The 24,284-nt window shown below is 36.8% G+C and overlaps 1 protein-coding gene across 3 annotated transcripts in view; it reads left to right on the top strand.

The window, feature by feature from the left end:
- Positions 1–1,069: 1,069 nt before the first annotated feature.
- Positions 1,070–24,284, top strand: part of LOC133524003 (serine-enriched protein) — a 41,836-nt gene continuing 18,621 nt past the window's right edge. Inside the window, exons 1-3 of one of the 3 annotated variants that reach the window (XM_061859763.1) lie at positions 1,070–2,006; positions 9,720–9,913; positions 23,296–23,431. In XM_061859763.1, the coding sequence (XP_061715747.1) occupies positions 9,726–9,913; positions 23,296–23,431 (324 nt within the window). In that variant the 5' untranslated portion in view covers positions 1,070–2,006; positions 9,720–9,725. The remainder of the gene's footprint in view (positions 2,007–9,719; positions 9,914–23,295; positions 23,432–24,284) is intronic. The other 2 variants (XM_061859761.1, XM_061859762.1) reach the window with 2 other exon arrangements.

The following is a 24,284-nucleotide window of genomic DNA, read 5'->3' as shown; positions in this document are numbered from 1 at the left end:
TTTGGGAGATTCAAGTGTACAAGCTGGGAGACAATACATCTGTTAACCTGTATACTGTGTTAAGTGATTCAACCCCTCCACCCCGGCGCTCTGCCTATTACAGTATTTCTCAGGCAATGTCTAAAATTTCGTTTTGTTAATGTAATGTTTGTATGTATTTTATTTTCAGGGTAATTCCTTCCTTCCGTATCTTTTGTCCTTTTAATTTTCTCGCTTTTCTCTCTGTTAAGACGTGTGGTCCGTATTTTGCTCCATTACACCACTAATCGTATGAGATTCCGCCCCAATGCCTGTCATTAATAGCACGTAACCCTTAGCGATAATCAAATAAAGGATACGTGGGAGGCGTAGGGTTAATAGTTGGATCATCAGTTAGATTGGTTAGATGGCCTTCTAATTTGGTCCAACATGGTTTATGTCGTGACCAGATTTTTATAATTTAGAAAGAAAGAATATACATTTCTTTAACGCGACAACATATTACATTTTTATGTCAAAAGACATTCAGACATAAAATAAACAACGGGTTGCACTCCGGGAGTGCTGCGGTGGCATCATGGTTCCATTTTTACCACTTGTCACTTGCACTTTATCTACTTAAGCTTATTTGAAGATTGTAAAACGCCAACGATGACTTTATTCATAAGATAAAGTGGCAAGTAGCTAAATAATGCACTTTACTCGGAATTGGACGTCTTGGGCATTGTGAAACAGACTCTTATTGTATTAAAATCACAATGATAAAACTATTTTGAGAATGTTGAGAACAGCGCCATCTGCCAAGTTTCCCTCGAAGTTTTCATAGACTGTTTTGCTACATTGAAGCTCAGTTCACAACACAGCTAAGCTGTTGAAAAAGTTAAATAGTACCAATTCTGATAGTGTAGATGTCTCTGAAACCATGTTTTTAAATGTTTTAAGAATACATAGTCAATGACAATTTAATTTCTTCAATTTAAAACTAAGTAAACAATTTCAGATAATAATGTTTGGTCTATTTTACAAAATGAAAATTAAAATACTTACAAACTTACCTATACTTATTTCGTATGGTAATAAGAATAAAAAATAAATTATCGCGTGAGATATGTCTACGTCTATATCTATGTCTACTTAAGTATTTATTTCAGTTACTATTTTGCATTAAAGTCATGTCTAAAGCGAATAGGTAAACTATTATATTATGCGACAAATTCTCATACAGTGAAATATCAAGAAAAACCTTGTTAGCTTAATCAATATCAGATTCTCAAGTACAACTAGGTCAATTACTGTTTCATGCTATAATACTTATATAACTATAATATACATAATATACAAATATTTGGACAGCTGTTGAATGTCATCAAAGATGATCAGATCAATGAATGACTCAATCGTGTTAATTCATGCTTTCACATTATAGAACTCAAACAGATATGCAAAACTCACTTTTACTACCATTTTCATTCATTCAACTTCATCCATTGAAAACGGACTATCCACCGCTGGCCTGTCATTCCCTTGTTTCATAAACAAAACCAGAATATCTCTAACCTCGCGATCTAGAAAAACTAAAGGCATTTAAATATCTCATTACAGTGGTTCATTATTAAAGATTTCTCAGTAATAGTAGCCCTGGACGGTGTCATATTGATGTCAAAATGAAACATGCGCAGTACAAAGCTACACCAAAAAGACTTATCTTATTAGGAATATTAAAGAACTTAAGCTCTTTTTCTTTTAAGGCATATATCAACGCATGCGCTTTCTACGCCTACTGTGTATCTGTTATGTAGTTTCATGTACCAAATATCTTTCTAGATTTTTTAATAAGCTGTTACTATATACTAGTTAGTCATATCAATTTAGATATCGCGTAGTGTTAAACGAATTAACAGACATTTTAAGAGTTACACATTTAAAGCAAATAACATATCAGTGTTTCTAAGTGTTTTTTTGTATCTTCAAGGTTTCTATGAGGGTTTAAGAGCTAAAAGTGATAGTGCAAGGATCTACATCAACAGGTTGGTGTAATTTTATGTTTAAATGTCAAATGTAGCTGTATACTATGTTCGGGTGGGTGTTACTCCAGACTGGGAGCGTGGGCGTAACATCTGGCAGACTTAGCGTGGGTGGATCGAAATCCGTTGCAATTGCTTGGGAATAAATATGGGCCTAAGAGGGGAAAATTACCTTGGGTGATCTTATAACATTAGTGAGGATTTTTCAAGAGTATGGTTTATATTTGTCTTTAACTTTAATATTTGATGCAAAATATCCTGACAGAGATCATAAAATACAAAGTGTTAGTACGCTAGCCACACCGAGTTTGCAATCCAAGGAAATTTTGTTTTACATAGAAACAAAACAACCATTAATTTGTGAGATTGCTAAAACAATATCGATTCTAATAAGTGGCGAAATATGTAAAAACGAACTTTATATTCAAGTGCGTAAGGGCGTATAGATATTTTGTACTTGTAGGAATATACCTTGAAAGTATAATTGGGGCACGAAGTTTGATGAGGCGAAATAAGTCCTCGATTTCGCTAAACGACCTCGCTCCAGTCTCGGGTGCAGTGCGCACCCTCCCACTTCGAATCCTCTGACCTTGAGTGAACTTTTTTTATTATTGAAAGTTGGACCAAGCTAACACTGCAAAGTATGGCAATTACGAGTAACGACAAATTTGTATGAAATTATATGGAGATTTTATAATCTCATAAAAATTACAAATTCACTTTGAGAAGATCTTATCTTACAGTACACGGCCGTATATATTGCACGGTCTTTAGAAAGAGAGAATTGGAGACAACGAGAAAGAGACAAAACACTACGAAGTCGTAATTCCGATGTGACCGTAGTAGCAGTGAGATGGGATTGTGTATTAGTTAGGCACTGGACCTCCCAACGTCTTAGTTTAGGTACTAACATAGTAATTTAAGTTTATTAGTCACTAACAAATTATGGGTTTAATCGTCCGTTTTTTTTTTATCGTTGGTACTGTACAAACTGGTTTATACTTAAATATGACTTTTATGATGACACCATCACTTTGTTCTGTTCGAGTAGTTTCAAGTGTTTCAACATTTGCCTAGAAAGACTCTAGCTGGAACCACGCTGCCACCGCAAGGAAAGCCCGGTCGTATTTTGTTTTTAACTATAGGTGAAGTATGACGTGTGACGTACGTCCTTCAGGCTTTTTGAAATTAGGTCAATCAAATTGTTTTTAGAAGCTTTCATTTAACTTTCCCTGTTAGAATGTTTACGAGTACGAAGAGCGTAAGTGTAATCGTTTTATAAGTGAAATTTCATTAGTTGAAATCTTGGCGTCACTGGCGTCAGATGTCTTCGGCGGATGTATTGACGACCTTACTTTCGCATCAGTTGAAGATTTTTTTATTGTTTGATTATGTCAGGAATTTTGTTTTTTACGCCTGCATTACGCTACGCCTGTCGTAATGACGACAGAAATCTCATACACTACGCTACGACGACGCTCCGTCTGCGGACTTGTTTGAAGTTGTTCGTGCTTACGCGTGACTTACACTTACGCTCCGTGTGTTGATGGCCTTAGTTTGTGTCAAATCTTGGAAGCAAAATTTGACCTATTTTCCGATTTCCGATTGAGATGAAATTTTGCATACATATGTAAGTCGGGTGACAATGCATACTTCCAACATAGGTTCGAATTTTGGTAAGGGTATTTATTTGTGTTTATCACATATATTTTGTACCTTAGTGTATGGATGTTGATCGTCAACACCAGCCTATTAAATAAATAATATAAGTCCATAACTCAAGAACAAATCGTCAGGTGACAAGCAAAACTCATGAACAAACCGATCTAGTACCACAGTCTTGACAGTGTGCTATGATGAAAACTTTAACCACGTTCTCGCAAAAAATAAGTTTTTTTTTGTTAATGCATAAAAAAATACCATTTATGTAGGAGCATTGCCCGCTTTGCCTCTCTCGCTAATGTTTGTATCCTCCATTTTGAAATACACAAATTGCATTCAAAGTACAGAGGAATTTCATTAACGCTCGGAAATCAATATTGGATAGGTTTCCTTTCCGTTTCATCCTAAACGTCTTAACTACTTCGCATTATCCTGGCGCTTACTACATTGTTCTTCTGAAGCGTAGTTTTTGGGTCGGCGCCCCGTGTCCTATATCCACGTGCGTCATAACAAGCTCTCGTTCCGCTCATTAGCGTTGTTGCAAATTGCACTTTCCAGCGTGCATAGAAAGTTTAAATTGCGAGCACGTGGTGGATGATGATACGAGGTTGTGATAATTGATCGTAATCCTTTGAGTTTAATGCAAGGGTGGAGTATGAATGGAAAAGGATTAATTGCATGTGGGTCAAACGGCTATGAGATAACGTAGCGCGTGTATAATCCTTTGGGCTTGATACGTGAAATGACTTTACTAGTATGATGAAATTATCAGTTTGAACAACTGTAAATAAATACAATTTACCTATTATCTATAAATGATTTGTTATATTAATATGTACAATAACGACCTTTACATTTTATAGGATTGGATTTTTTTTTAATAGCCTATTTTGTGTCCCACTGCTGGGTAAAGGTCTCCCCTTTTTTCTGGCATTCATCACGGTTTGGAGCATGTTCCCGCCAGTCGCTGCAAAAAGCGTCGAGGTCATCCCGCCATCTCTTTTTTGGTCTGCCTCTGCCCCGGCTTATCTGCGGTGTCCATTCGGTAGCCAATTTGGCCCACCGATCCGGGTGCATACGGCATCGGCAGACGTGTCCCGCCCAACCCCACTTAAGCTTCGCGGCCTTAACACCCACATCTATGATACCAGTTCTGGAGCGCAGTTCGGTGTTCCTAACCCGATCGGTTCTCCGAACTCATAGTATGCTGCGCTCCATTGCTCGCTGGCAAATCATGAGTCGCGACTTCTGGGCTTAAAAAAAAATCTGCCTTCCATAAGTTTCTCTCAAAGCTGAACTTTGCGACCCACACTACGACACGACCTTACTTACTTACTTACTTACTTACTTACTTACTTACTAAGAATCACTGCTCCAAGGTAGTGTGTGTGTGGTATGTGTATACGAAGTAATACGAACAGAGAACCCGCTTAACAGGTTGCTGGCAATGTATGTGTTAATATCACGAATTACAACGCTCTCGCGTTCTTTTTCAGCTCCTTAGGGTTGTCAACTTTGGGGTTAGGAGGTCTTATGGTAATTTCTTATTAAATCCTACGGAACGGAAAATTGAATTCGTCGGCCTTTGAGGGTAGGTATATTTAGTACCTTAATTGTATGATTATGTATATAAGCATGGATGGCGTTCTATTGTATCCATATCAAATGGTTACTTGTCTATATTTTACAAGGATCCTTTTGTGGGCCTAAAATATTTATTTGACGACTTTTACACACAGTTCGTTCGCGTTAAGAATGCAGTAAAATCATTACTTTCCGCCGGCCGGCAGAAATTATGCCTTCAACTGGTCACTGTGAACTTGACTTTCTAATTAGAAACGATCTGATTGATTACGGACCTAGCTAGGCCGCGAATGGACTACCTATAGTTGCATTTATCGATGTTTGGACCCGGGTATGTCCTTAAACTACGTCCAAAAGAGAGGTATGGGCTTTGTGAATGTCATCTCGCTTTATGTGGTAGGACACAGCACAGCGGATGTCATTCCAGATCTAGAGCAGAGCCTAACTGGGGAAGTACCTCCACCTTACAGAAAACCGCAGCCAAATAACACTAGACCTTACTCATAGTGTTGTGTTCCTGCCGGTGAAGGGAGCGAAGTGTTAGGGTCGGCAACGCGCATGTAACATCTCTGGAGTTGCAGTCGTCCATAGGGTACGGAGACTGCTTACCATCAGGCGGGCATTATGCTTGTTTGCCACCGACGTAGTATTAAAAAATAGGTACTAAACGAAAGACAAATCTTCCTCTTTTACCTGTTAATCTGGCAAGTTGTTTCCTTATCTCTAATCCTCAGTGACAACGTAATTGCTACAGAAACATTCAGCACAGTCTCTTAATTACGAACACTCCGGGAAATGAAAGTCGTTCTGTACCGGTCTGGTCATAAAGAAAAGGAGACTGGGGCTTTATTAAAATCGCTTACTGACGCATCTCTAACGGAGCATAAAGGTGATGTCCGAATGTCAACTGCAACTGCATTACTGTTGTATTGTATATTGTATTGTATATTATTCGAACGATTTTCCGCAACTCGACGACTGGAGCCTATTTTGCGTGACATTCAAACCTATGTTGACTAGGACCCCGGGGAGGTCTCTCGGGGATCTCTCTGCATTCCAGCACCACGTGAGAGGCTGTTTCTTCTGTCTCCATGCATTTTCGGCATAGGCGACTATCTGTGCCACTGTTATAATAAATACTACCGCGATTGTGACGTTAATTCCGTCACTTGTCTTATCAAGGAAATTGACAGATACAGCATACAGTGGTGGCAACAACGATGACGCTACAGTAATGTAGCTGCAATTGACATCCGAACGCCACCTTTTATATACCGCTCGAAAGATACCGCTATACCTTTGGCCTTTGATTTATTAGATGGCGCCACTTTAGATATTTAAAAAAAATTACACATATCAGTGAAAGAATAAGGATTAAAATCCAAGTCAAACCAGCATTATCATTGCTGCCGTCTGCAATGTTGATATGTCAAAAATCCGGTTATCGACATTAATTTTCACATTTGCAGCAGCAAAGCAGTCAGCAGTAATGTCGCGCTGCAATACTGCAGTCTGAGTCCAAATGGTACCTTTACGCGTTGCCAATAACAATTCAGAAAGTCACATAAAGCCTTGAGAAAAGTTTATCAACGCGTACCTTTTATGTCTTATTCAGACGTTTGCTTTGTCGAAGTTCCATTAAAAGTCCGCTTTGACCCAAATCCGGAAACATTCTTCTACGATTCCAAATAAGTTTATACATTTACCTTTTATCTCAGTAGGCTGGAACTAACGTATAAATTAGGATATGTCAATTCGATCACATTTAGACATCACCACTTTTTGATATTTAACAAATTTAACACATATCAATGAAAAAATAAAGATCTAAGTCAAATGTCGTTCTAAAAGTTTTAATCATGTGTCGAAAGAAGGCAGTAAATTTACTGTGGCTACAAAGTTCTCTTTGACAATACTCCTCTATTTCAAATGATCTTTGCGTGTACCAAATAAAATATTTTCAGCTGACTGCTCTAAGAAAGCTTATACACAGCTTGCGCGCGCATTGGTGGGAACATATTTAAACACAAAAAAATCCTTACGAACTGAGTTTTTGGACGGACACGGAGTTTTTGTATCTCCTAAATACAGTTTTTAGTATTTTCCAGTACGTCAACCTTACGTCTTGGTACATTTAAACGGCCGTTAACTGCCGGCATAAAGCTCAAAAGTGGTCACGTTCATATACGTGATGGCTTTCCTTTTAGACACGTCAATTATCTTTAACCTTTTCCAAGAATACCTAAAGGCGTCGTAACTAGTCATGCCCACAGCGCCAAGAACAACTATAGGTGTTATGGCGGACGCTGTCAAAGTAATGATTATGATTAACCTTCACGCTCTCGAGTAAGGTTTATAGCTCCCTTGCGCCCGGAATTTCGGCGTTTGAATGATGTGTGTGTTGTGTTTATGGTATAAAGCGTTCACAGGGCGTAGGTATCAATGCAGATCTTTGGTTCAGTTCACAGACACATCCGTGGTCAACTCTCGTCATACATTAACAGATTTGTCTGCCAGACACATCCATCACCCGAAATATATAATCTCCAGGTATATTCCAAGCTGAACCACATTTTCCTTTCGTAACATGGGCACTAACCGGAAATTTCATCCGAAGTTACTGTTTCCATTTCCTCCTGCCGGTCGACGGCGGCAGTCGAAACTCGAGCTCCGCGGCGAGCGGCCGTTTCCGATAAACCGGGCAGTGGAAACGCGCGCAAAATGGATTTGACTATTACCAGGCATTTCAGTTTGGACGATGTTAGTATTGTTAATAAAAAAACCGTTATTTTTATTTCTTAGCTATTTTATTTTTAAAATCAAAACAGATAATAATCCAATTAGTTTCTATATTTCTTTATTAAAAATCAGATTGAAACTTTTTGTTATATTTACTTTTATGTTACTTATCTTCATTTTGTTTACACAAAGTTAGTTATTTTGTATGATATTAGCCTTTAATTCGTAAGTATAACGTTTATATGAATTCAACCATGATTTGCGTTGACGTCATATGTCCGTTCATTATAATTATGTAGTTAATCTACCTCTTTATTATTTAAATGAATATCGAAAAAGAGTTCAAAAATAAGTGTAAAATATGCAAAACTCTGCATTTCCAGAAGTTGCTTTTATTGATGAATGTGTTGTGTTTTGTTATTTTTATCGTCAGATTTTACCAAATTGTGTAAATATAGTTGGAGGCATCCATAGCCTACGGTGACTGCTTACCATCAGGCGGGCCGTGTGATTGTTTGCCACCGACGTGGTATAAAACAAGTTCCCTATTCATTACAATATAATTGCAATTTCACCGTATGTCCTAAAAATCTTCCACTGCGTTACGAAAACATATGTCACTATCGTAACTTAACGGGAAATTACATATTTTGACATAAATACAACCACAGCTAGGCCCCTAAGTTTTTAGAGAGAAGCATTTAAAATTTTGTATGAAATCTGTTTTTTCTCCTAATTTTTACAATTATCAAAAAATGTTCAAAAGTCAAACCTACGGACATATCTATGGTTACTACACATCAAATTATGTAAAAATATTTTCCATAATGTCAATATCCAGAGAAGAAAATGGGGACTACGTTAGTATGGAAAAGCGGCCGTCCCCTTTCATCTCCGTCACTATTGTAACTCGCAGAGAATTTAATTTGTGAAAGCACACGCTATAACTGTTTCACAGAGAAAGCTCGAATATTAATTTTAAATTAACAACGCCAGTGTCTGTTTGTTTAACGAAGGAGGTGGTAAAGATATCCGACCTTTACAATATAGACACTCGTTGAAATGAAATACTTTCACAAGATTCAGATCATAAGATCAGAACTTCTACAAACTCCTAAAAGTTTCATCAATTCTTTATAAGAAGGGATCGCGAATTATTTTTGTGGATCGTTTCTTGTCATTTGTTTTTAATCAGATGAAGTTGGAATACAGTAAAGACGCTAAGCACGGATTGGAAGCATTGACCCGTTATTTTCTATCTCTGTCAAACGCGCATAATTATATTACTGTCTCGTTCGCATATTGGCACTGACCGCATATCACTGTATCTCTCACTCTTTCCATGACCACGTAAGCGTGAATGAGAAGTTTTACGACCCGGTCATCAAATCGGTTTGTGGATAGTGTAGAGGAGGATAGATTTAATAGATATTTATGAAATGAAATCAAACATCTATGCTAGAGTCAGACCAAGATAAGTCGGCAGTGGTTTGGATATCCCAGACAGTACAAGTGTTATTTTAACGTCGAACTTCTATGAAATTATGACGTTTGACTTAACACTTCCACAGGCTGGGCTATCAAAATCATTCCAACTTAGCTTGATCTGACTCTAGCACGATGGTGTTTCGAGGTATTAAGAGCACTCAAGACCAAGTAATGCGAGGGCCTTTACTCCACTTCTTTTCTTGTTGATTTTCCTAATAAAAATGTATTGTAATTTTGTTCCAGTCGTCAATGCGAAGCGGAGCGTTAGCAGCGATGGAGGCGGAGCCAGACCTCAGCACCTTCGAGAACAAGTCGGGGCTGGCCGAGGACATGAAGTTCCTCGCGTCCATGCCCGAGCTCTGTGACGTCACATTCCTCGTCGGAGATACCAGAGAGCCGGTGTGCGCTGTGAAGGCTGTGCTTGCTGCAAGGAGCAGGTATATATTTCTCTTCCTCTATTTCTTTAAGATTTATCATAATTGCATCCTCGTCTACTGCTTCGAAGACCAGGATCTGCTACGCCTCCAATTGAGTACTAGTCAGGGCTGGCCGAAGACATGAAGTTGCTCGCGTCTATGCCTGAGCTGTGGGACATTACGTTCCTCGTCGGAGACACCAGGTAGCTGGTGTGTGCTGTGCTTACTGCAAGGAGCATTTCATCTCTTTCTTATCGTAGCGTTTATTTTGTCTGCATCCTTGTCTACTACTGTGGAGCTTTGTATTCACTTTCGGACTTCCTGCAATCGACATTATTCAGTCGATCACGGTCACGATCTCTTGACAGTCATCAACCATATCTCAGTGTAGTATCCTCAACTATGCTAGCCAATTTTGACTACGTGATGTATAGTCAGCAGGCAAAGTAGCTTAGCAGGTGAAGTGTTCTAAATTATAAGCCCGCCCTTAGAATATTTTGAACACAGCATCCGCTTAGCTTTTCTCCTTCCTGTATTTGTATCGGCGCTCTCGGCACTCTAACGCCTTGACAATAGAGGCGTGTTCAGATATTTATGAGCACCTCGGCCACTCCGATATATCCGATGGCGACTGTACTTCCTTTGGCAAAGATAACTTTATCTATTTATCAAATTATTTGGCTGTACCTAATTAAATTAGATTCACTAATTATATGCAGATAGTGAGAAAGAATCTAAATTGCTTAAAAATTTTTTCGTTGTTTATGCCAAGTCAAAGTGACTCGCTAGAAATATATACGGCCGTGTTTTTTTTTTAAATAAAACTACAATAAAAGCTCAAAACAAAACAATGTTTAATTCCAAACAAACGCGCTTTAAAAGCCTATTAAGTATTCATTTTTATGCGGAAAATCCAAAGATGTTTTTGCTTCTCATCGGAACACTAGAGCGGTATTTTCTGATTTTACATTTTGTTTAAGTAAATCTAAATAAATAAATATTTTGGGGTCAATCATATACAGATCGACCTATCCCTGAACTAAGCAAAGCTTACTATGGGTATAAGCTAGGTGACGATATACACAGGTATATAGATAAATACACCCATGACTCAGGAACACTGTGTGTTCACCACACAAATAAATGCCCTTGCCAGTTTTCGAACCCGGGACCATCGGCAGGGTCACTACCCACTGGACCAGACCAGTCGTTTTTAAATGTTTATGATACATACAACCTTAAAGGTACACCAGCCCCACTGCTGGAAATGTCTGGCCGTAATACCGGTCTTGACATTTGAGGCAGCAATGTATTCGGCAGTGATGTCGCGGTGCAATACTGCTGCAGTAACGACTGCAGGAAACGACAGTGTCGACTGCAGGAAACGTCAAATTTAATATAATTGTCTCGATAAAATGACCTTTTTGACGTTTCCTGAAGCAATGCAGGCGACTTACTGCCGACCGAATTGCTGCCGCGAATGTAATCATTGATGATAGTGGCCATATTTTTCACATTTGTGGCACTAATGCAGTCGGCAGCAATGTCGCATTACTGCTGGTGTAGTGTTAATCCGAACGGTACCTTAACTCCATTCAGAAGCGCAAGAAGACACGGGGAGCTGTTTCATTGGCTGACAGGCATCCTCTACATCCTCTATTTTACTTAAAACATGCATATTGTTGTTGAGTGTGTTCAGCAATGCTGCCTACGATTAGGGGTGACATACGTCAGGATTTCCTGTGGCATGTCAGGATTTTTGGTCTTTTGACAGGATTGCGGGGGGACTTGGAGAGTTTCAGGGTTTTTAGAAATCTCTAGAAGCTAGGCAAAAGAATATAATTATTTTATCTTTTGCCTAGCTTCTAGAATGAGTTGGGCAGGGGAAACGGAAGGTTATGATGTAGCTACAGCGTATTCTGGAGAGTTAAGAGGTCCGTCAAAATGTTCTGGAATAAGGAATATAAAGGAAGGAATTTATAAAGAAATGACCATCTAGGAAATGTCAGAGTTTTTAGAGTTTATTTCATTTTTCATATGGCAGCACTTCGTACGATTGTAAGCAGAGACGTTTCGTGACGCGGTGTCTATTTAGTCTGTATCAAAATCATTACAGATTCTGAAATCAGAATACCGCTCTTCTATACCTATTCTATAGTTGTTGTAGGCGTTACAAGATGCTTTGTACCGGATGACCTAATTAGTCTCGGAGAACTCGGAAAACACAAATTATTTCCGAGATTACCGAGTTTTCTTAATTAAAGCACGAAACAGGTATCAAATTAAAGTTAACGGCGATGAATAAAAATGACAATGAATTTATTACATCCATTAAAATGTCTTATGCAAAAATATTCAAAGTGATGAAGAGGGAAGAATAGCTTTTCGATCTAAACCGAACTTAATACGTACATTTTTGATTTAATTTCGAGAGAAAACGGTTTTCCCTAACTAAATCTTAATATATCACTTTGATTTTGATGTCAATCGCTTCAGCATAATATATTAAAGGTTTATAGGTTTCGCTTTCAAAAAATTCATTAATGTCGTGACCTTTTAAGTCATCTTTACCATTTTGTTAAGTTTAGTCAACCGCGGCAAAACGAGTACCACGTTTAAGAGTTTTAAAACACAGTATCTATGTAATGGACTTAGCCTTTTTGTTCGACCAACACCGCCGTCCGGTCTGCAGATCTGGTGTCGCACAAAAATCTCTGACAGGTACAGAATTAGAAGAATGTATATAATATGTCCAATTGGCAACGTTTGTTTACGTTCGGTATACCTATGTAAGCAGTACCCCTAGTGTAAATAAATTCGATTTCGAAACGTGACGTACGCGTTTGCGTTTAGTCTCATTTTGTATGTGATTTAGAAAGAGCGCGCCAAGCGGGACGTTTTGGAAACTCAAAATCTTAATATATATATAAAATGCTAATGTGCGTAAGTAAAGACACGGTTTTCTCTATCACCACTATTTCCAATCAACTTCCTGTTGGGGTGGTAAATACCCCTTGGTCTCCCGGTGGGAGTAAGGGAGTTTGGTCGCGGTGGGTGGAAGTGGGTGGTTGTGGGTGGCTAAAATGTGAAAAAATATATATCTGTCCTTTTCTAACTCATGGGAACTTTTGGAAAGTTCTAAAAATTTCTGGAATTTCTGGAATAATCTAGAAAACTCCAGAATGTGTACAACTGTAACAATCGATCTAGAATGTTCCAGAAAGTTCTAGAAATTTCTGGAATGATCTAGAAAGTTCCAAAATTGTGTGCGACTGCTAAAATCGACCTAGAATGTTCCAGAAAGTTCTAAAAATTTCTAGAATGATCTAGAAAGTTCCCAAATTGTGTGTGACTGTAACAATCGATCTAGAATGTTCCAGAAAGTTCTAAAAATTTCTAGAATGATCTAAAAAGTTCCAAAATTGTGTGTGACTGCTAAAATCGATCTAGAATGTTCCAGAAAGTTCTAAAAATTTCTAGAATGATCTAGAAAGTTCCCAAATTGTGTGTGACTGCTAAAATCGATCTAGAATGTTCCAAAAAGTTCTAAAAATTTTTAGAATGATCTAAAAAGTTCCAAAATTATGTGTGACTGCTAAAATCGATCTAGAATGTTCCAGAAAGTTCTAAAAATTTCTAGAATGATCTAAAAAGTTCCAAAATTGTGTGTGACTGCTAAAATCGATCTAGAATGTTCCAGAAAGTTCTAAAAATTTCTGGAATGATCTAAAAAGTTCCAAAATTGTGTGTGACTGCTAGAATCGATCTAGAATGTTCCAGAAAGTTCTAAAAATTTCTGGAATGATCTAGAAAGTTCTAGAAATGTTTGGAAAGATCTAGAAAGATTCAAAATTGTTTGCAAGTGTAAAAATCGATATGGAATGCTCTAGATAGTTCTAGAAATGACTAGAATAATCTAGAAGCTTCTAGAAAGTTCCGAAATGTGTGCAACTATTGAAATTAATCCTGACGATCCAGATCGTAATTAAGTACCTCGGAATGTTCTAGAGTTTTCTCATACTAGAAATTTCGATTTCCAACGGTATATAAACCGAAAATCAGTGACTTTTTGTCAGTTGAACCGTGTTTACAGTCGCGAAAAGATCAATTGAAGCCAAGAGTGAACAGTGATTACATAAATTGAAGTGATTTGAACAAATGAAAAAGTAAAAACTATTTGACTATTCTAGAGTGTTCTGATACTAGAAATTTCGATTTCCAACGGTATATAAACCGAAAATCAGTGACTTTTTGTCAGTTGAACCGTGTTTACAGTCGCGAAAAGATCAATTGAAGCCAAGAGTGAACAGTGATTACATAAATTGAAGTGATTTGAACAAATGAAAAAGTAAAAACTATTTGACTATTCTAGAGTGTTCTGATACTAGAAATTTCGATTTCCAACGGTATATAAACCGAAAATCAGTGACTTTTTGTCAGTTGAACCGTGTTTACAGTCGCGAAAAGATCAATTGAAGCCAAGAGTGAACAGTGATTACATAAATTGAAGTGATTTGAACAAATGAAAAAGTAAAAACTATTTGACTATTCTAGAGTGTTCTGATACTAGAAATTTCGATTTTCAACGGTATATAAACCGAAAGTGAGTAACTTTTCGTTAGTTTTATCATTGTAACAACCAAGATATTCGTTTTGATTAATTTTATTACTTTTTTTATATTTACAATGCCAAGGCGAAAAAAAGTATTTACAAAACCCAAAGTGGTTTCAAAAAGAAGAAAAATAGCACGTCAAAATGAAACAGAAGAACAAAAAGAAAAACGTGTTTTAAACATTCGTAAAGGAGTAAAAAGAATTAGAGAAAATTTAACCGAAGAGGAAAGAGCACGTATTAATGAAGAAACCAGATGTCGAGTAAGATCACTCAGAAATCGTCAATCTGCTGATCAACGTGAACTGGAAAATACCAAAAAAAAAGAAAGAATGGCTACTTTACGCCAACGACGAGCTGCTTCATGTAAAGTTGGAAGTTTAGAACTTCAGGCTTTCCATTATGATTGCAAAAAACAATACAGTGAACATCCAAATATTGTCATCGGAAAAATGGATACGATATGCGAGTATTGTCATGCCCGGAAATTTAAAGGCGAAACTGCTGGTATATGCTGCTCGAGTGGTAAAGTCAATTTACCAGCACTAGATGTACCACCACCTCAATTACTCGCATATATGACTGGTGAAACACCAGATTCCAATCATTTTCTACAAAATATACGTCGATACAACTGTTGTTTTCAAATGACTTCATTTGGAGCTTCATTAATATGTCAGGAAGAAAATTTCAGCCCGGTTTTTAAGGTTCAAAGCCAAATTTATCACCGATTAGGCTCTCTTTTGCCGATGTCTAATGAATCTCCAAAATTTCTTCAAATATACTTTGTTGGTAACGATGAACTTGAAACAGACCAACGTTGCTCTAACTTTCAGGGACTGCAACGAGATATTATTCAAAAATTACAACGTCTACTTCATAATCATAATCAACTAATCAATGTGTTCAAGACTTCTCTAGACCAAATGGCTGCAGATAATTATAAGATCGTCATTCGAGCAGATAAAAGACCAGCCGGTCAACACGAACGAAGGTTTAATGCACCTCAAACGAACGAAGTTGCCGTAGTCATTGTTGATAACGAATGTAGTCGTCGTGATATTATTATTCAACGTCGAAGTAATAAATTGCAACGTATTGCTGAAACACATCGTAGTTATGATGCGCTACAATATCCGCTAATTTTTTGGCAAGGTGAGGATGGTTATCATTTCAATATTCAACAAATCAATCCAGCTACAGGTGTCGAAACTAACAAAAAAGTATCAGCTATGCAATTCTATGCTTATCGAATTATGACTAGAAATGGTGAATATAACCATATTTTAAACTGTCGGCAGCTATTTCAGCAGTTTATTGTAGACATGTATGCTAAAATTGAAACGGAAAGATTAGATTTTATTCGCCATAATCAACGAAAGTTGCGTTCGGATGAATACATCCATTTGAAAGATGCAATGATAAATGATGGAAACGTCGATAACATGGGAAAATTGGTCATCTTGCCATCGACATTCACTGGAAGTCCACGTCACATGCATGAATATGCTCAAGATGCAATAACTTATGTTAGGAAACACGGCAGACCAGATTTATTTATAACATTCACATGTAATTCTTCATGGATGGAAATCAAAGAAGAATTACAATATGGTCAGACGGCCAGCGATCGACATGATATTGTTGCCCGAGTTTTCCGTCAAAAACAAATTAAATTTATAGACGCCATTGTGAAAAATCAAATATTTGGTGTTGTTATCTGCTGGATGTTTTCAATTGAATGGCAGAAACGAGGATTGCCACATTCACACAACTTAATTTGGCTCCAAAATAAAATTCAACCGAATCAAATAGATGATATCATCAAAGCTGAATTTCCAAACCCGGAAGAAGATTCTGATCTTTATAGTATAATCGTAAAAAACATGGTTCATGGCCCGTGTGGTGAGCTAAATAGAAATTCTCCGTGTATGAAAGATGGAAAATGTACGAAACGTTATCCAAAGCCATTTTTGAACGAAACAGTTACAGGCGAAGACGGATATCCTAAATATAGACGTCGATCACCAGAACAAGGCGGATTTACAGCTAAAATTAAAATACGAGGTAATGCAGAAATTCAAGTTAATAATCAATGGGTAGTACCATATAATCCACTTTTATCTAAAATGTTCAATGCCCATATCAATGTTGAATACTGCAGTTCTGTTAAATCTATAAAATATGTATGCAAATATATTAACAAAGGCAGTGATATAGCTGTTTTTACGTTAACCAATGAAAACCAGCATGATGAAATAGTACAGTATCAAATGGGTCGTTACATTAATACCAACGAAGCAATTTGGCGAATTTTAAGTTTTCCAATACACGATCGAGATCCACCGGTTCAACATTTATCCGTCCACCTAGAAAATGGACAACGTGTGTTTTTTACAACAGAAACAGCACAAAAAGTTGCGACGGAACCACCAACTCGAACAACTTTAACAGCATTTTTTGAATTATGCCAGAAAGACCAATTTGCTAAGACTTTACTTTACTCAGAAGTACCCAGCTATTATACATGGGATACAACAAGTAAACAATTTAATCCTCGAAAACGTGGAATGCAAGTAGAAGGACATGATGGAGTGTTCAAGAGTAACACAATAGGACGAGTCTACACAGTGCATCCAAAAAACGCTGAATGTTTCTATCTACGCTTATTACTTCACACTATTCGTGGTCCAACGTGTTTTGAAGACCTAAAAACTGTCAATGGTTACATTTGTGAGACATATCGTGAAGCATGTCAAAGATTGGGTCTACTAGAAAACGATAATCATTGGGAGTTAGCTATGAATGAAGCAGCCCAAACGGCAACAGCAAGTCAAATTCGTGAGCTATTTGCAATCATATTAACTACATGTAATCCTTCTAATCCAAATCGACTATGGCTTAAATATCGAGAATATATGAGCGATGACATCTTGGCTGATTTACGACAGCAAAATCCGGACTTAGAAATTAATTTTAATGAAGAAATTTTTAACAAAGCTTTGATATTGATAGAAGATAAATGTTTAGCAATTTCTAACCAAACGTTAATACAACTAGGTGTTCAATCTCCTAAACGAAATCATTTGGATGTTATGAACAGTGAATTTTTAAGAGAAACAAATTATAATATCGACGAATTGAGGCTTTACATCCAACACAACAAACCCTTATTAATTGAGAGTCAAAAACAAGCTTACGACATAATAATGGATTATTATAAAAATCAGCGAAGTGGTATAATATTTTTAGACGCACCTGGTGGCACCGGGAAAACATTTTTGATAAATTTAATTCTAGCTGAAATCCGTGCAAATAAAGAAATCGTTCTCGCCCTAGCATCATCTGGAATAGCGGCAACACTTATGGATGGTGGACGAACGGCACATTCTGGTTTAAAATTACCATTAGATGTAGCTAACTACGAATTCCCGGTATGTGACATCACAAAATCATCGGCACGTGGACAAATATTAAAACAGTGCAAAGCCATTATATGGGATGAAAGCACAATGGCTCATAGAAAATCCCTAGAAGCACTAAACAGAACACTTCAAGATTTACGCGACAACACGAATATAATGGGAGGTGTATTGTTAATACTATCAGGCGATTTCCGTCAAACGCTACCTGTCATTCCGAAATCAACGCCGGCAGATGAAATTAACGCTTGCCTGAAGAAGTCGTTCATATGGGAACAGGTAAAAATAATTAAATTAACAACAAATATGAGAGCACAGATTTCAGGAGATGAAAAGGCCCAAGAATTTGCTGAAAAACTTTTACAAATAGGAGAGGGCACTTATCCAATAGACGAAAATACTGGCCAAATCACACTAACTAATGAGTTATGTAATGCTGTTGAAACACCGGAACAACTTATAAATGAAGTGTATCCAAGTATTGCTGAAAATTATACTAATTCAGAATGGTTACGGGAGCGCATTATTCTAGCCACGAAAAACGACATTGTCAATAGCATCAACAACATCATCCAGGAAATGATTCCGGGAGAAGAGAAAATCTACAACTCAATCGATACAATGACTGATGAACAAGAAAGCGTAAATTTTCCTTCTGAATTTTTGAATTCACTAAATGTTCCAGGAATGCCATTGCACTGCCTTAAATTGAAAGTTGGTTCACCAATTATTCTATTACGAAATCTGAACTCGCCAAAATTGTGTAATGGTACGAGACTCTGTATTAAACAGCTACAAAATAACATCATCGAAGCCAGTATAATGACTGGTAAAGAAAAAGGACAAATAGTATTTATACCACGAATACCTTTAATATCAAATGGATTGCCCTTTACGTTTAAACGTTTACAATTCCCGGTGAAGTTGGCTTACAGTATGACCATCAACAAAGCACAGAGCCAAACATTCAAATACTGTGGCGTTGACTTAAAGGAACCATGCTTTGCACATGGTCAATTATACGTTGCATGCTCACGAGCAGGATCACCTCGAAATTTGTTCATCTACAGCCCGGGCAATAAAACAATAAATGTAGTCTATAAGCAAGTATTATAGAAAAATTAAACAAAATGTAAATGTATAATATAACGTGTAATATGTTAATGTATTTATCATATATGTAGTATGTAGAATATCATATGTAAATAATTGTGTGAATAAAACATAAATTTTCCATTTACTAAGGTGTTTTTTATTCTAACTTATGATTATTTCAATTAGTTAATTAGTTAATTAATTAAATATACTTTCTATACACCGCATATTTAATGGTCGACTAAGTCTTTCAATATCTAAGATAGAAATCTATATTATCTACGTTAAAAAATGCATCCTCAAATATTTTTTATACCATTAAACATGCGATTTATTTTAACCCGAGCAACGCCGGGTTTTGCAGCTAGTCCTATACAAAATGAGACTTAACGCAAACGCGTTCGTCACGTTATGATGTCAATTAAATTTACACTAGGGGTACAGGTCTTCTGTCATGCAGTGAAAATTGTGTACATAGTAGTATTATTTATTCTATGCCAAAACTGCAATGTTATGAATATAATTACGTGATTGCCCATAACGATGACTGAATTGGACGCTAAAAGCTTTTAGCTCATGGCTTTTAGCTTCGGGAAACAAAGTCTATAAATTGGAATATTAGCTTCATTATTTCTATTTAGAATTTTGTACAAGGGCTTTACTTTAAATTTTCGTTTTTTTCTATCGAATCGCCTTTTGTTTTGATTGTTTTCTATTCCTAACTATCATTTTTTTTTTTCACCTTTGTACATATTCATTATTATATTATCTCTGTGTTATGTTATGTACTTATTGTACTTTTTTTGTGCAATATTGTGCTTTACTTTTATTATTACTATTTTCGTTAAATATGAGTGTGACTTACCTTAGAATATTTCACATAAAGAGAAAAGTCACTTAATAATTACTATACAAACTTAACTCTATGTATATAACTTTATGACTAAAAAAAATCGCAAGCAAAATAACCTTAAGGAAGAGATAGTCAGAACAGATTGAAACAAAAATAGAAAGATATCTCCGACGGGAGCTGACTTCAATACTTATAATAATTTTTACTTTCAATATTTACAGAAATAAAAAATAAAATAAAATTTCATTAAATGGTAAATATGAGCCGTCTCCTAGTACCATATTTACAAATCCTTCAAAATCCTTTTGCGTCGCGTCGTCGACTCGAGGACTCTTATCCCTTCTGCGATGGACGGATTTCCATAAAATCTTGGATTTTCTTTGAAAATTGGGTATTTCCTTCCACAGCGACGAACACTGCTTTGACGTTGCGATATTAAAAATTTCAACTTTTATCTATTCAAGACAGACAAAATCTCAGAATAAGTAGAAAGTAGACTTGACGACGTAGTAATAATGCCAGGATTATACGGAATGATTATATGCAACTTCCAAAAGGCGTAACGGAATGTAAAGGAATTGATTTTTCCTTTGTTAAAGTCGAACATTTTTTTTTTTCTTCCTCGCGTTGTCCCGGCATTTTGCCACGGCTCAAGGGAGCCTGGGGTCCGCTTGACAACTAATCCCAAGATTTGGCGTAGGCACTAGTTTTTACGAAAGCGACTGCCATCTGACCTCCCAACCCAGAGGGTAAACTAGGCCTTGTTGGGATTAGTCCGGTTTCCTCACGATGTTTTCCTTCACCGAAAAGCGACTGGTAAATATCAAATAATATTTCGTACATAAGTTCCGAAAAACTCATTGGTACGAGCCGGGTTTGAACCCGCGACCTCCGGATTGCAAGTCGCACGCTCTTACCGCTAGGCCACCAGCGCTTTTTTTTAAAAGTCGAACATTTATTGTTACCTAATAATAAAAGGGCGGGGCTAGAAGTTCCGATTCTTATAAAATACAAAATTAAGGTATGAAAACAGTGTAATTAGATTTGCGCTATTTAAGGAATGCCCAAAGTATTTATTGAATGAATTTGTGATGCCCGCGTGGGTTCTTTTCTGGCGCAAAGGCTATGAATCGCAATTCAACGCGGTAACGCAGCGAGTGTGATGGGCACCTTTGCGCCGGGAACAACTCGCGGGGGCCTCTTTGAGTAGTTTGTTAGTTTAGTTTAGCTTAAGCTTAATTTGTAATGAATGACATAATTATCTATTGACGTAATATGAGTGTATTGTTGACTAGTGTATTAATTATAAATTTGTATTAGGTATTTATTTAAGGAATTATTATTTGCGTTTCTGATAAGCGATATTGTTTCGTTCATCGTTAAATAGTTTTCTAACTAGATTTTTTTTTATGGTATCGGTCGGAACGGAAGAACTAACCCCGCTATGGGGCGGGTTGTTCCGTCAATTCAAATTCTAACTTATCGGTCAAAAATAAATGAAAATCTCGGTTCCCACACGCTAAAAAAAGTGTGTTTAGCAATTCATTAAAATACGTGATTATTTTTTGTGTAGATACACTTTATAAAATCAACTTAAAAAAACATCCATTATGAGTTCTTCCGTCTTTTTTGATATTTTTTTCCGTAAATCTTAAACTACCTTAATTGAAACAACTAAAACGGCTCCTGCAGTAACGTATTATCCTAACCTTTCGCGAAAAATATCATATACATCGCTCCGTTGTTTACCTTCGTCCCTATTCTCATCGGAACAACTTACCCCCGGCACTTTTAGCCCCAATCTCCGCTACTAAGCTCTAAGTCATAATAGTTGACACGAAACCAAGCAAACCAGCAAGAAACCAAGAACTATAATCGACTAACTTACAAACATTTTTTATAATTGTGGTCAGTCCTTTTAAAATATGTTTTAAAAAGTCCCTTGTCGTTGTTATCTCTCGCTTGGTGGTTACACAAATGCAGCCCTTTCTAGTGTTGGTTAACACTTGAGTCATTTGAGTCATCTGCTTTGATACTCGACTCAGGTTTTCAATCTCTAACAATGAGGTTGAAACTTTTCTTTTCAACTCATTAGAGTCCCACGTCTTTTGTACATACTGGAATAATTATTTCCAGAGGTTTCTTTACATATTCTTTATTAGGAGGCTTCTTTTGAGTTGAGCTCAAAAAAGACTCAACAAACGACTTGACTAGGCACTAAGACTTTGAAGTTTTTTAAGCGCAGAGCCTCGTGAAAGTGAGTCGAGAGTTTCAAAATATAAAGACACACATCACTCGAGTTCCTACCAAAACTACCCTTTGTCCATAATTACTAAACGAAGCAATGTCAAGTATTTAGTCATAAAAGCGAGGGACAGCATTCTTGACGTTACTCGGCTGTACTAAATGCGGCTACCCATTCCACGCCCTTTCAGCGGTCCACAAAAGCCGAGACATAAAAGATATGTTAATTTACAGCTATTAAATCTAAAACAAAGAGCTCTTCTACGGCTCTTCTGAGGGTCTCTATTACATTTTCATGGAAAGTTATTTAACAAAGATGAGTATTAAGTTACCTTAGAACGGTAAAGTATTACGTTATGACGTCGGTGTAATTTATTGCTTGAAGTACGAAGGTCACTGGACAGAATATATTTAATCTGATGATCTATTATGTGAATATTTCTAGTGTGGATTTTAAGGATTAAGCTATTTTTATAACTAAAGTGGATCCTGTTTTACTGGACAATGACATTCAGGCAAAGCCGAATATTGCAATGAAGATGCTCGTGTGATCAATTGTATATAAACACGTAAACAACTACCTGTTCGCTTCGAGTTGGCCGTCGGCGACTGTTATATGATAACATCACAAACAATTACAAATACTGCAGACAAAAAATATTTACTGGTTAAGGAGAAGAGAGGATGGCGCGGGAAAGCTGGCCAAAAAGTAACGACCAACTTTAAGCAAACGGGTAGTACCTACTAAATAGGATACTGCACAATGTTTTATGCACTGTACAGTGTACTGTTGTACTTGCAAAAAACGGGATGTTTCCGTGGGAAAGAACCCAGGAGTATTCCCGTTAGCTTTCTGCATGCCGTCTATTGCTCGATATGCCCAGTATTCTCATTATTATTGTTGTACTGCAAAAAAACAGGATTCAAATTTATGTGTGTGAACACACCTATGATTTTAGTGGAATTTAGTAAAAAACCGCAGAATTTGATCAAATACAAATACAAATGCAAATAATTTATTAATAACATAACATAGTTACAGGTCAGCTACCATTGTTGGTATTATACATACTTAATTCATGATTTAAACATTATTACGCGTAAGGCAAAGTATACAACACTTACTTATGATTTATATTAGAATAGGATCTCAGTGGGCTCTTATTCTTTGTTTCAGAGTATTCCAAAAAATGCTATACCAAGCGCCGAGTCCTCAAAGGAAGAAGGAGCCTGCTCCGCGAGAGAACAAGCTGCGATTATTCCTGAAGCGGTCTTCAGAACCGCTCCTTAACCTTCAGAATGCAGCACAGCAGGTATCATGACAGTTTCTTTGAATGCAAGTGTGTGAATGTTTCATGTGACCCTTGCGATAAATAAGTGACTTTATTATATCTGATCATACTCTGGGGAGTGGATATGTAGGTTATACTGAACAACGTTTACTATACAGCCAACCCGAAAACGCAAAAAAAATCTGCTGTCTGAAACATTTAAACGAATTATAGGTATGTCAATATTTTCTATTGAACAGCACATTTTTTTTCGGAGTTGGCTCTATAGTTATAAGATGTTCAGTATGACATAGATATTGACTGCACAGATTATGTTAAGACGTAACAAAATCATGTGTTGTTTCAACCCCTAGCCGTATTTTGCGAAATGAATATATCGTTCGTAATGAGCGTTATTATGGGACCAACCCCTAATACGTGAAAATTGGCTGTTTTATACATTTTGGCTCATAAGATGTCGATGTTTTTTATGGGAAAGCCAATTTTTTTTTTTGGAATTGGTCCATTAGTAAAGATTGCGCTCAGTATAACCTTTATATTCATCTCACAAAAATTGGCTAAGAGTTGAAGAAACATGCCGTGTACCGATATAGTTACCTAAAGATATCCCTATAGTAATAAATCCCTTATTGGCTTTGCTTGAATATAATGACGTTTATATGTAGAATCAATATCCTTGAGCTAACCAGTTTTCCTCATTTCCCCTCAAGGAATATCTTTCCATAAATCGTCATTAGTGAGCGAGGAAGCCTCTCATATCCGTAAGGCCTTTTTGCAAAAGTTTTATAGGATTCAGTCGGTAGCGTTTTATCTAAATTGGATTTTAATGATGTTATCAGCCGTCCGACATTGATTGAGAAGGTTGGTTATTTAT

This window comes from Cydia pomonella, chromosome 13, assembly GCF_033807575.1.
Source record: "Cydia pomonella isolate Wapato2018A chromosome 13, ilCydPomo1, whole genome shotgun sequence".
NCBI classification, from domain to species: Eukaryota; Metazoa; Arthropoda; class Insecta; order Lepidoptera; family Tortricidae; genus Cydia; species Cydia pomonella.
Note: the sequence above shows the minus strand (reverse complement) of the source record. Positions and strands in the feature narration are given on the sequence as shown.